The sequence below is a fragment of the Triticum dicoccoides genome, chromosome 2B, assembly GCF_002162155.2.
Source record: "Triticum dicoccoides isolate Atlit2015 ecotype Zavitan chromosome 2B, WEW_v2.0, whole genome shotgun sequence".
NCBI lineage: Eukaryota > Viridiplantae > Streptophyta > Magnoliopsida > Poales > Poaceae > Triticum > Triticum dicoccoides.
In genome coordinates this window covers 419,227,682-419,240,729 of record NC_041383.1, presented here as the reverse complement: position 1 = coordinate 419,240,729, position 13,048 = coordinate 419,227,682, and the positions used below count along the sequence as shown (strand labels likewise).

General features: G+C 43.6%; 1 protein-coding gene across 1 annotated transcript; it reads left to right on the top strand.

Annotated features, from left to right (window-relative positions):
* The first annotated feature begins 968 nt into the window (after window positions 1-968).
* Window positions 969-11,476, top strand: LOC119363990. Its single transcript, XM_037629377.1, has 11 exons — window positions 969-1,184; window positions 2,940-3,040; window positions 3,129-3,270; window positions 3,462-3,623; window positions 3,725-3,809; window positions 5,457-6,175; window positions 6,258-6,366; window positions 9,994-10,049; window positions 10,198-10,304; window positions 10,396-10,483; window positions 10,827-11,476. Exons 1-11 carry the CDS (start codon window positions 1,008-1,010, stop codon window positions 11,013-11,015), a joined length of 1,935 nt encoding a protein of 644 aa, XP_037485274.1. The 5' UTR covers window positions 969-1,007; the 3' UTR covers window positions 11,016-11,476.
* The last annotated feature ends 1,572 nt before the right edge of the window (window positions 11,477-13,048 follow it).

The window sequence follows — 13,048 nt, the reverse complement described above, 5'->3', positions numbered from 1 at the left end:
AGGATGCGTTTGGTTAGAGGGACATAATAGAGTGGTTATAGGTATCCCCAGCCAGCCGGATAGGGATAACCATTTTTTCTGTTTGGTTGATGGGTGAGGATAGCCTGTGTTTTGTTTGGTTTGAAGGACAACTCGTGATTGCGGATAGTCATATAGTATGGTTCAATATTTGATAGAGAGTACAGAGTTGACTTCCTGTCATCTTTGCCCTTTGAGCTGCTGCAGTACAAGATCATACAATGGATCAGCACATTAGGCAGAAAATCAAGAGAAGGAAACACACAGAAGTACACCATGCACTGCATGCGCACAACACCACGCTCATGCATGCACGAGTGGCGCGGCACAAACGGTGCGCATAGCACGCATGCACGGCTTGTGTCTGCGCCCACGCTCACATCCGCAAAGCTCCGGCGGCGGCGCGCGGCACTCACAGTCACATGCATGCATGGGCCTGCCGCCCGTCGACGTGACCTCTGCTAGTTGCAGCTCAAACGCGAGAGGTAAGAGATGAAGGAGAGAGGACACGGCAAGGAAGAAAATAAGGGAGGAGGGAGCCCTGCCGCCGTGCATTTACCTCCGGCGCCGCCGCTCTTCCTGTCGCCGCTGTCACCGCAGAGAAGAGAGATGGGAAGGGAAAAAAGATAGGGTTGACTTTTGCGGGAGGTGAGCCAGCGAGAGCGAGGCCGAAAACGTTTCACGGGCTGGCTTTCCATCTCGCGCGCACGCGGGATGAGCAGATCTCTGAGATTTTCGCGGACACGCGGAGCCAGGTTTTAGAGGAATATTCCAAGCATCTGGCTAGTCATATCCCGGCTTGCCCATAAACCAAACGGGTGTCATCCATCTAAAAATTGGCTATCCCTGTCCCAGGGAGGGATAGCCCAGCAACCAAACGCGTTCTAACCATCTCAACCACAGGCTGACGCATACTAGTAGCGACTGGCCCCAGTAGCCGCTAGAAGATTCTCACCCACGGGCACTGCCTTTTCCCAAAAGGCGGAAAGATGGGGCAGGAGGCGGATGCGGATGAGCAGCTGCAGCGGCGGCTCCGGCGGGTGTTCGCTGCCGAGGAGCGGTCGTTCCGCATGGATCGGCGCTCGCCGGCCGCCGCCGACCTCCGCTCCGCCGTCGCCGATGTGCTCCCCCGATTCCTCGGCAACTACTCCGACGAGACCCTCGCGGTACCGCCCCAAATATCCCCTTCCTTCTCTCGCACGCACGCGTGCCCTAGAACTTGCCAGTGCCCATACTTGGTGGGATGCGGTCGCGTCTCCATCCTGCGTGGTTCCGTGTGCTAATTGGTCTCGGGAATGTCACGATATGAGTGTGGATGGGCCTCCCCGTCTGGGGCTGTACCAAGGGGATTGGGGTGGCTCTGAACGGACTATATGCATGTGCTTGTTTGTTGAATGCTCTGCCTGGTCGAGTAATTGGCACCCAAGTGAAATTTAAGTTGGAGAGGTGATGGATTAGACTATCTATCTGGAACATTCGGCTTGTTTAACTTTTCCTAGGAACTCTATAGAAGTTAGGTATGGACTTCCCAGGATCTCAATTCAGAAATGTGAGCCTTCTAATTGGTCGTCCCAGCCTCAATCGCATCAGAAGTGGTGCCAAGATATATTTAAAGTAGTTTTCTGACATAATGGACCAGTGTGTTCTCTTAACCCTCATAAACAGTCCTTATCAATTCGATATACCTACCTCCTTTCCTCGCTGATAACCTTGATTCATATTTCACAGGTCATTAACCTTTTGTACTTCACATTTTTTTTTGTGTGCCTCTGTTCCATTGTTGTGCCCTACAATTTGCAAATTAAGCATTATAGTACACAAGTCTATAGATACTTCATAAAGCATAAGTTCATAATGCCACCAACACCTAACTTTGGCATAGCCAGCGTGTTTGAGGCACAAATATATTGTTGTGGTCAGGTTTATATGATCTATGAGTCAAATATGACGGGACACTGATGATGAGTTTTGTTCAGTAGTAACTTTCACCAGTTATTTAAGTGATTAAGATGTTTCTGGGTGCTGCTTCATTGACATGGAAGACTGTAGAGACATTGTATAATACTCCCTCCGATCACAAATATAAGATGTTCTAACTTTTTTCTGAATCGGTTGCACATAGACATGTTTTAGTGTGTTTGTTCACTCATTTCAGTCCGTATGTAGTCCATATTGAAATATCCTAAACATCTTATATTTGTGAATGGAGGGAGTAATATTGAAGGCTGTAAAATGGATTGTATTGTTTTCACATCACCTTGAGATAAAGTGAACACATGTAGTTCAGTACAATTTCAGTTGTCCAATTATATTTGTAGATTGGTGATTTGACCAATTCATGATAATGAAGAGGATATTTGCATAAGAAGACATGCGAAGGGGCAGTAGAGTGTCTCTAACACATATCTAGTGATCATTTCCCTTCGAAAAGGGTGTATGTTCACCCGCAAAAAAAGAAGAAAAGAAAAGGGTGTATATTCCCTCTTGCCTACACCTAATGTGTTTTCATTAGATTTTAGACATGTTCTCCTATAAGTCTGCCTTAGCGAGAGTTGAGGGCTGCTGTTAAATGGATTTAGCAAAGAGATTTTTTTGGGTGTTAGATTGATAATCTCAAAGAAAGAAACATTGAAGCACAACCTTGGCGTCCTCCCCTGATAAGTGCATGTTGGCTATAGATGGCAACTTCCTCAGTTTTCTATGTTGCTATGTTGTATGCCATGTTTGAGGACTACATTACTCTCATTAGTTTAGTTGGTAGGATAACCGTGAGTTTTCATTGCATGTTTTGCCAAATATGCAAGATTCGACTGTTTGAGTTCTTGGTATGTTTGTTTTCATGTTAATATAAACAAGATGCTTTATAGCTGTTGATTGCATAATGACTGATAATTCTTCTTTTCTTTTCTCCCTGACTAAAGGAGTACATTGTAATTTTAGTTTGTAATGGGAAACATCAGTATCAAGCACGCGATGATTTGGAGGCCTTTCTTGGTGATGATAGTGCAAAATTTGTTGCATGGTATTATAGCTGCCATTTAATCAATTAGTTGTGTTCTTGATATGTGTACTTTTATGAGGCCATGATGTTTTTTTGCATGACTAAGCAGGCTTTGGGGTTACCTATGCAAAACGGCTGTAGCACTGGCTGATGATTCTAGCGTGCAACATAGGCTGGAAAATGAAAGTCAGGACCGGAATGACAAGAAAAATCTTCTGGTCACAAAAACCCAACCCGGGGAGGCTCATATTGTAAGGATCTTACCCTCTTTCCTCTTACAATCATCAGTTGCCACACAACATTTAATTGTCTTCAGCATATCCAGTTATCCACTAGGTCAACTTAATTGAGCATCCGTTAACTTCTTTCAAGTCAAAATGTCCAAATTATGCACGTATCATGACTTACGAACACTCAGTCAAACTCATCCACTGTTGACCAGGTAAACTCAAATATCTTAGTACCACAAGAGCATAATGGCCTTCACAAGCTTGATTTAACTAAGGGACAAATTGTGGCCCAGCGACACATTAGTTCAACTGTTATCATTTCCCCTAAAATGGTGGCTGGTGACGAATGTTATCGGGAGGGCCAGCATCAGAAGGTAAATACTCAATAGGCCATGCATCTGTTGTTAACTACCTACATTTGTAGGATGTGCTATGGAAAGGATGCATCTAACTTGATGATTCTATGTCAGAGCAGAAAGATTGGAGTTCAACAGGTGGCAGAAGTTCCTCCATGCGGCAGTCTGGTGTAGCTGCAAAGACTGAACATACATTGATGCAAGGCAAGCATTTTTTCCTTATGCGACAGCTCAATTCTAGGACAATATGTTCTTGAACCATTTGGCATATGATAGCTACTTCAAACTACTCAATACACCCACGAGAAGTACTAAATGTCTCGTGCCATGTATTCTACACTGGACCACATCTATATGTCACTTTTTTTTCGAGAAAACGCAAAGGACCTTTGCGTTTCATTTCATTGAAAAGATAGAAGAAACCTCCTAGGAGGTGGGTGATGCATAGTTATGTGTTCGGTCAACTATATGTTACTCGCACATCCCTTTATCAAAACCGGTTCTCTTTTCTCTTTTTTTCCCTCTGAACATTTTGTTTGTACTTTGTATTTTTACTGTATGCTGCATTTCTTTCTACTAAAAAAGATGTTTACCAGCTTCTATAAGGCTAGGCGATTCAATTTTTAAAGAAGATAATGATGCTTTCTTACTTTGCGGGTTAATGTCCTTCTAAACTTGTATGAATATCTCTGTAAATATCCTCGTATTTAGTCTTGTAATTTTCTTCTTCTATATCAATAAATATACAGTCTTCGGTCATCCCTATAGTTCTCCGTTAAAATTATCTTGCCTGAATATGATTCAAGATGGTATGCAAACAATCTTTTTTTGGGGTCATGTGCTTGCTCTTGTTTTATCTAACATTACCCTGGTTAGCTTGCATGCTTAGGTGTGACTTTAAATGGAGTTAAGGTTCTGATAATCCTACTTTAACTTATGAAAAATCATTTGCCTTTAAGTTCTATACATACAAGCAACATGTGATTTCCCTTAGTTATGGAAGTTGTGTATGTATTTCTAGAAAGTTGAAGTGGCTAAGTTTCTCACAAATGTCCCTTAAAAGGACTTTTTTCATGTGGCTGTCCAGTTTGGTTGAAGTGTTGTACTGATTCAGGCTCTTGGTGTCCAGTTTGGTTTGTCTCAACTCAATCCCGAATGAGAGTACAAGATTGAAGGTGCAACTGACATTATATGAAAAAATGGTTCTGTCTGTTTGCTTCTAGATGGATTGAACAAAGAAGGGATTCAAACATTGTTTTATTGAAAAAGAGAATAATTGCTTTTGCCGGAAATGGCCGCACCGCCAAAGTACGTTACAGAGGCAACCTTAAAGGCAATAATACCATATATGGACTTTATAACATAACTCCATAGTGTTATCCTCTGATCTAAATGCTGACTCTCTTGGTGCATATCTTCTACTCCCTCTATTCACTTTTATAAGACGTTTAGACAATTCAGACAATGCCCAAAACAGTTCAATGTCAGCTGTCCAAAACGTCTTATAAAAAAGAACAGAGGGAGTATCTTATTTTTTGGTAAACTATATTTTTAAGAAACTATATGATTTTGCAATTTGTACGGACTTTGATCCTATGGCATGGAGTCAGGGAATCCATGTTATGTTTCTCAACATTCCTTATCCTTGAATACTAGGTTGTAGAGTTGAAATGGTAACTACCAAAATTACTAATACTACCTTCGAGCTGATCCATATTCCTTTCTGTACTCCATTGATTCGGGAAACTACACTAGCAGTCCTGGGTTTAAGTTTTGGGTTCGGCTGTTTGCCAAAAGATCAAAAGTGGTATTCTTTGATATTGATTTACTGTTATTCGAAACCTAATACAGAGGAATCCCATGACGAGCATCTTGGAGGAAATTCCTCCACAAGACGTTTGCCTGTGGCTGTGGGAATTGCTGATGGTGAAGTGCCAGAATCCATGAGAAGGCACCGCAATGTTTGGGACAGGCTAGGGAAGCCTGCTAGGGAGGATCAAGGTTTAGCTACAGAAGCTGACAACATGCATGTTGAAAATATAATGCATAAGAAGGCCAAGTTAATGGTGTCTGAGCATGAACGAAGATGCCGTGTTAACTCAAGTACGGAAGGCGATTTATTTGACAGAGCAAATTCTGGAAACTTTTCCAGTAGTTACCCAGATGTCAATACAGCACGCGCATATGAGCCCGGGGAGAAATCCAACAGAAGCAGGCTGACCGGTCGGTTGAATTTTGGTGATGTGGAGCGTAATCGTCATCAAGTTAGAGATGTTATTACCCAGAAGTCTACTTCAACTCCGCCAGTGAAAAGTTTTGGTTCACAAAGTTTGAATGAGTTCACATCCAAGGTGAAGAGCTCACCTGCATCAGCTTCTGAACCAGCACGGCATGCAAACTCGTTAAAAGGACATGTATCAGCATCTGACAAATTGTCCCAGTTAAATATGCGGCTAAATTCAGGAACTGATGTTTTGCAAAGTCAGCAAATTAGCAGCCCTGCACAGTCCAAGAGTGGGTCTTCTGTTCGTGAAGATGGTGGCAATTACAGTAACAAACCAGTAAAAGATGTAAGCTATCCTTGTTGAGTAACTTGTTTTCTATTTGGGATCTTCTAGCGACCTAAAATGGTTGTCGTAACTGATTATGCAGGAGATGTTGGATGTGAAACTAAAGCTAAAGCAGGTGGAACTAGACATGCTCAAGCTTCGGTCCAAGCAGGCGCAGATAAACAATGGGAAGCAAGGAGCCCTCCCATCAGGTTTGTCCTATTGTTCTTTAGTCCCTTCTGTTTCTATATGAATACATTCATACAAACGAACCTTTGGAAAATGACATTGGATTTACTACTACATGCCAAAATATAGTGTGACATAATTTTCTGAGATAGCAGTTGGTTCACCAGTTTGTTCTTGCAAATCTATTAGGTCATCTGTTGAGTGAGTCATCTGCAATTATTTCTAGCGATTTATTATCAGTGATATAGTCACCTAGGTCAATATGCTTGGCTGCTTGTGACCGCAGTCCTGAAAAAAATGGTCATCTGTAATTTGTTGGTCCTTTCACTGGTTTCTATGGTCTCTTGTCTATGTTGGCAGCAAGAGCTCCCTAGTTTAAACATGAGCGCAGTTTATTGGTGAAATGCTCTACAATGGTGCATTGCAGCGTTATGTTCTTGGCTATAAATTGCAAAAATATGATGATACTCCATCACTTAATCCAAAAACAGACAGCCAAAATACAAGAATCCATATGATTTGAAATGACATCAAAAACAGGGAAACCAATTAATCAATCTTTTATCCTCCACAGAATTCATATTATTTGTAGAAAGACTTGTTACCTCCCTGAAGTTTGATGCTTAATCTACTTGTCCACCAAAGCTATTAAACCATATACCCACCAGAAAATTTGTGGAACAGGCCAGCTACCCACTCGGAGATCAGGTTCTTTCCATGTCAAATGACTTGGCAGTCACTCTCTCTCAACTCGAATGGTCGAGAATTTGAGATAATTTCCTCAAAAACCTTCCACGCACCGATGATCAGCGATTCGTCCCTCTAGCAGCTGGCCATGTGGAAGATGTATCAAAGCTCAGCATTATGTTCTACCACAGTGTGGCTCGGGCCTTTTCAGGACTCACATGCCGCTGCTTCTCCAACCAGGCTGCCCTGTATTCTCTAGATCCGTTTGAGGAGCCCAATCTACAAGATTTTCCACTATTTATTTTATCACCAGATGTGATCCCTGTATATTTCCACTTCATCCTATTTGGCTGTAAGCTCCTGCATCCTCTTTCTTGCCTGCGGATTGGTTGCAGCTGATTGTTCTTCCGCAAGCACAGTCCTTGTTCTCATTCTCTCCGGTCAGCACTTCTGCATTAGCGTCTGCAGTGACATGTTACTGGAGCTTGCATGCGCCACTGCTGTTTTTGTAGACTGCCACATTGGTGTCCTAGGAAACCGTGCCTCGTAGTGCCAGGAAAGCTGTGTCAATCTACTAAAGCATTGTTGTGGAAGCAATGGCTTGGTGGAGGGGCAGGCAGGATGGTGGTCAGAGCCAACTTTGTGGACAAAGGTGAGACTGCTATCTCAGATGAAGGAGGTTCCAAACAATGAAAGACAGGCTGTTTTCGATAATCCACTTCTGAGCCCAGGCTCATCTGCACCCGCGCTGATGAAAAAAATCAAAACAAATACTAGAAAAATTCATAAAATTCCAATTTTTTTTGCATGGTAGATAATTTGTTGTGTGAGGTCCGCTCCAGTTTTCAAATCATTTGGACATCTGAGCAGATCTCGGCAAAAAAGACAAATTCAGGGCCTGTAGAAATGTTTACTGTAAATGTACTGTTCTGACCTGATTTGTCTTTTTTGCTGAGAGCTACTCAGATGTCCAAATGATCTGAAAATTGGAGCGGACCTCACGCAATAAAGTTTCTACCATGCAATTTTTTTTGGAATTTTTTGATTTTTTTTGAATTTGTTGTGATATTTTTTTTTTCTAACTGGGTGCAGATGAGCCTGGGCACCGAAATGCTGCGCTCGGCTGTTTTCCTTTTGGTTTGTTGAGTCATCAACATTAGAAATGTCGAAAGTTCCTTCTGGACACTGGCACTTGGTTGTTATTTGCTTAAAAACACTTTGAAATTAACAATATGCTGATGGACACAAAGCTGGCTTTATCTGAACAAACAAGTATGTTATGTCAAAATCCAGAAGAGAGGTGGAAAAGTCCTATTTGCCGTTCGGAGAGAGACAAGAATTACGTTTGCCGTTTTTGTATCTGTGTTTATGTCAAAATCCAGAAGAGAGAAGAGGTGGAAAAGTATATTTGCCATTGGACAAGACAAGAGTTATGTTTGCCATTTGCGTATGTATGTTTAGTCCTTTTGGTATAATCAACACAAAAGTAAATCAAAGTTGCATCCTGGCTAACAGAACAACACAAGAGATATCCAGCAAGGTGGTACATGTGCTTTTATTTTGGTAAAGTTTTAGGAGTCAGCTAGGTTTTGATCTTGTTTGCATAACATGATACTGAATTTGCCACAACTATTTCTTCACAACTTGTTTGGGACTAAAGGCTTTTGTTTCTTCACAACAGTTTATAAAGTAAGATCAGCACCAGTCGGTTCGGGTTTGGTTGGGTCGACCTCTACTAGACCCATGCCCGGAACGCTTATCGGGTGTATTGCCCACCCACGACCCTACCCACGGGTCTTGTCTCATGCCCATGCCCAAACCCACGCAGTTACCTGACCCAATCGGGCACCCTCCGGGCTTAGTATTTTTGTTATTATTTAATTTATGCTCCCTTCTGGTGCCATGCACTTCGAACCGAGGATCGCTACTGCCTCTTCTAGTCTCTTATACAGGCAGCGCTCGACTTCCTATGTGCTCGCTAGGCGAGGTGGTACTATGCAGCTGGCAAGCACGTATTTTGCTTGCTTTGCATGTAGAGCAACACACAGGATGCATGGGCTGGCTTTGGAGGCCCAACAAGCCAAACATGACGATCTCTTGATGCTACTGAGCTAAGCATTTTGTCAATTCATGGTTCTGTCTCTATAGCTATAACTAAGCAACGTGGGTGCATGCTGTCCTAAAAAATCTTCACCAAAAATGTTCACAATTCATGTAAAATAAAACATATATACACTTCTTAATATTAATCGGGCGAACCATGGGTAACCCATGGGCACAAACTCGTATCCATACCCTACCCATGAGTAATCAGTTACCCATGGGTACAACCTATGGGCGACCCATGGGCAAAGAGCACGACCCATACCCTACCCATTTGGGTTGGGTGCCCATGGGCGGCCAAACCCATGGGTTGAATTGCCGGCTTGAAGCACAACACAGTTAAGGAAACTTCAAACTGGTGCTTAACCAGTCTAGTGTATTCCATGGAATGACCAAAAACATTAAGCATCAACCGATTAATGATTTATGATGTGTTTGACTACACGCCAACTGATTGTACCACCCAGCCTATTTTGCATGAGAGCTAGTTTTGTTGTCCACATCATGACCTGTATGGTTAACTGTGATGTATCAGTCGTGGTGCTCAGCTTCTGCTAAAAGAAACCCTTCTGCTGTCTGCACCTCCCCTCGGGCCAATATTCCTTTCTTTTTTGCTTTGTTTACCTGTTTCCAGAGGGCAGTAAGGATAGTCAAACTTTTGAGATCCGGCAGCATTTAACTGTTTGGGCTCTCTGAAGCTACTTTTTATTTACAGAGAGATAACTCTGAAGCAACTCTGTTTGCACCTTGTAATGTGGATTGTTTTAAATATATTGAGCAGTTTCCTATTTTTTGTTCACCAGCTCAACACTCTTATCCACAGATGGAATTGAGTCTTTTGAAATTTTGTTTTCTTGTAGGGCCCCATTCGAATTTAGAGGAGGATGCCGATGCCAGAACTGTTCTTGTGACAAATGTATGTAAAAGGAACCCATCTCTTTATTTTTGTTCGCCACGGATCACTATAATTTTTGCTGCATTCTTTTGACCGAAAAAGCTTCTTCATTCTAATTACATCATAGAGGATAAATTTGGTGAGTTACATCTCTGGATGATTGTTTTAGGTGCATTTTGCGGCAACCAAGGAAGCATTATCAACACATTTTATGAAGTGTGGGACAGTGCTTAAGCTCAATATGTTGACAGATGCACTTACTGGCCACCCAAAAGGGTATATTCTTTCATGCCAAGTTTCAGCTTGCTTTCTTCATCTGTGGCATCTACAAGCTCCATATCTGTTGTTAATTCTTGTTGTTTCCCAGGGCTGCATTTGTTACTTTTGCTGACAAGGAATCTATTGGGAGGGCCCTATCTTTGAGTGGGACGTCGTTTTACTCTAGAGTTCTCACAGTAAGACTTTCACTATCAAGCTTGTTGTATCCGTTGTTAAATTGTACCTTTCTCTGTTCCTTTTGATATATGGCTTGCCTTCATACTACGGAACCATATATTTCTCTCAAAAGAAACCCCATCATCAAAACTGGAAAGTTGGTGTTCCATAATGTACATATAGACAAAGTGGACCTCATCTTAGGCTAAAATGTTTACTGAAATGAAACAGAGACATATCAAAGTTCGTTGTAACTTATAAGTTCAGATCACGTGAGCTCAACTACACTCTCAGCAGTAGTTAACCAGATCCAGATTACAGCATGTAGTCAATAGTTCTGTTATTAATATCTTGTATTTTCAGGTAATGCGGAAAGCAGAAGCACCTCCTGGTTTTTTGGCGTCTATTCAGCAGATTGGGAGGCCGCTGCCATGGAACTCGCCACCATTCCAGAAAGGGGTTAGTCCAAAGCAGTCCTCTGGTCATCATCTCCAGTGGAAACGCGAGCAGTCTGCCATGGAAAATTCCCCTGCCAATTGCCCTACCGACTGAATCTAAGGCAGCGCCTAAGAATCAAAACCTCACCAATGGACATAGCTTTACTGGATCAGGTCTGGGCAAGATGCTATCTTTGGCACCTCTTTACCCTCAGAATGATACTGTTACTGCTGTTCAAACATCTACAGGCTTTAGTTCTACCAGATTTTATTTCTTTCTGATGAGGAATTACAGGCTTCCTTTGCTGCCGGGGTTTGGAACTCGTGAGGTGAAACGGGAATTGGTTGCAACCCTAACCAAAGCTATAGACAAGATTCTTTGGTCGGACATGTGTGCTATGTGTCTAGACCCATTCAGAATATGTGTGATCCTCAGGATCATAGTTGCCGCACTTGTCGAATATGCTAGTGGCAAACTGGCAATATGAAATGTAGTTACAGTTCAACGAACATCTTTGAGATGGTGAGCGAGTACATTTGAATGGAAATGTCAGCGTTGGCCAGCCTTTTGTTATTTGAATTTTGAAGCACGTCTAAGCTGTCGCAGTATACTTACTGCCTGCGATGTAATAAAAATTCAAAACACCCTCCTCCAAAATAAAAAAAACCCGGAACATGTAAAAAAAGTTCATGTGGGGTGCGCCTAGCACGCAACACGTGACGGCGGTAGGACGCCCCAAGTGGCGTGCTGGGAGCACTCCCATGGTGTTTGTTGGGTCTCCCCGCAAGAGGTGCCCGTGCTTAGTCGCTCCCTTTATCCATCCCAACAGTGTCTTTCCTTCTTGTTGGGCCTTTAGGGGACGAGCCAACTTGCGGCTGCATCATGTGTGGTCTTGGGTCGTGTTTTTGGCGTGGGCCAAGATGATGTAGGGTAGAGTCCTAGATGCCCGATCTTTCACGATTGGAGTGGATCCCATGAAGAACACGAAGAACACGAGGGGAAACACGAGAGGATTCACTCAAACCAACAAGATTCGATTACACATGTGCTAGATCTGAACACATGACAGATACACGATCCAAAATCAACAAAGGACGATACAAACGGTAACTAGTTCATTCTCCGTGAGGAGGCCTTGAGTTCGCGAGGGATCTTCCCGTGAGTGGTCTTGAATCCAAGCGTGGATCTTCTCCGTAGAGGCCGCAGTCTCTTGATGGAGGAGAACCACAAGGATGAGCATAGCTCTATCTCTAAAATGAGCTAAACCTATGCTAACTCTAACTAGGAGGGGGTAGGAGTCTATATATAGTCGTAGTGCAAAGTGGGACGAGTTGGAGGGGTACATGGGCCAGTGGCCCGTTACACTGCATGCACGGGGGGGCGGATGTCTGGGGCGTCGCGACGGGCCGGATGTTTGGGCTGGTGATGCCGGATGTCCGGGCTAGCCTTGGTTACGTACTGTGAAGGAGGCCGGATTTCCGGGCTGGGGCTGGATGTCCGGCGGCTCGCGTCGGGCCGGATGTCCGGGGCCTGGAGATGCTCCTTGGTTAGGCTGTTGCTGTGGCCGATGGCTTCAGGGGCCGGATGTCCGGGCCAGGGGCCGGATGTCCGGGGCCTGGGAACCTTCTCCGGTTCCTTCCGTCGGCTCCTTCGTCCATGTACTTGGGGACTTGTCCGTGATCCCGAGCATCTCCGAGGGGGTCTTCTTGGTACCTAAGCACATGTAGTGTCTTTGCATGTGGTAGCAACCATGTCTCGCACGAACAGATAGGGGAAGCATTTATGAGCGGGTTCACCTTGTGTCCAATGGCGTGTACTTGAGGTCTCGTCATATGTCCACTTGGGGCTTGGGGAGTAGTCGTAGTGTACATGGGGATGATCGTAGGATGCTCCGCATCATCCCTCCCCCCCTTGGGAAAGATCTGACCTTGGATCTTAAACCTCATCACCATTGAAACGGTTGTCGTGGACGGACTTGAAGTTGGACGGAGTTGAAGACATGGCGCAATCCAAGTACTCCAAGGTGTCTCCGGAGTGGTATACATGCAAAAAGAGCAAACACAAACGACACTCGAAAATAAAATGGTTAGCGTACACAAGGTGTCCATCAATTAAGCATGAGTTCGTCCGATAAGATTGTTCGTGAC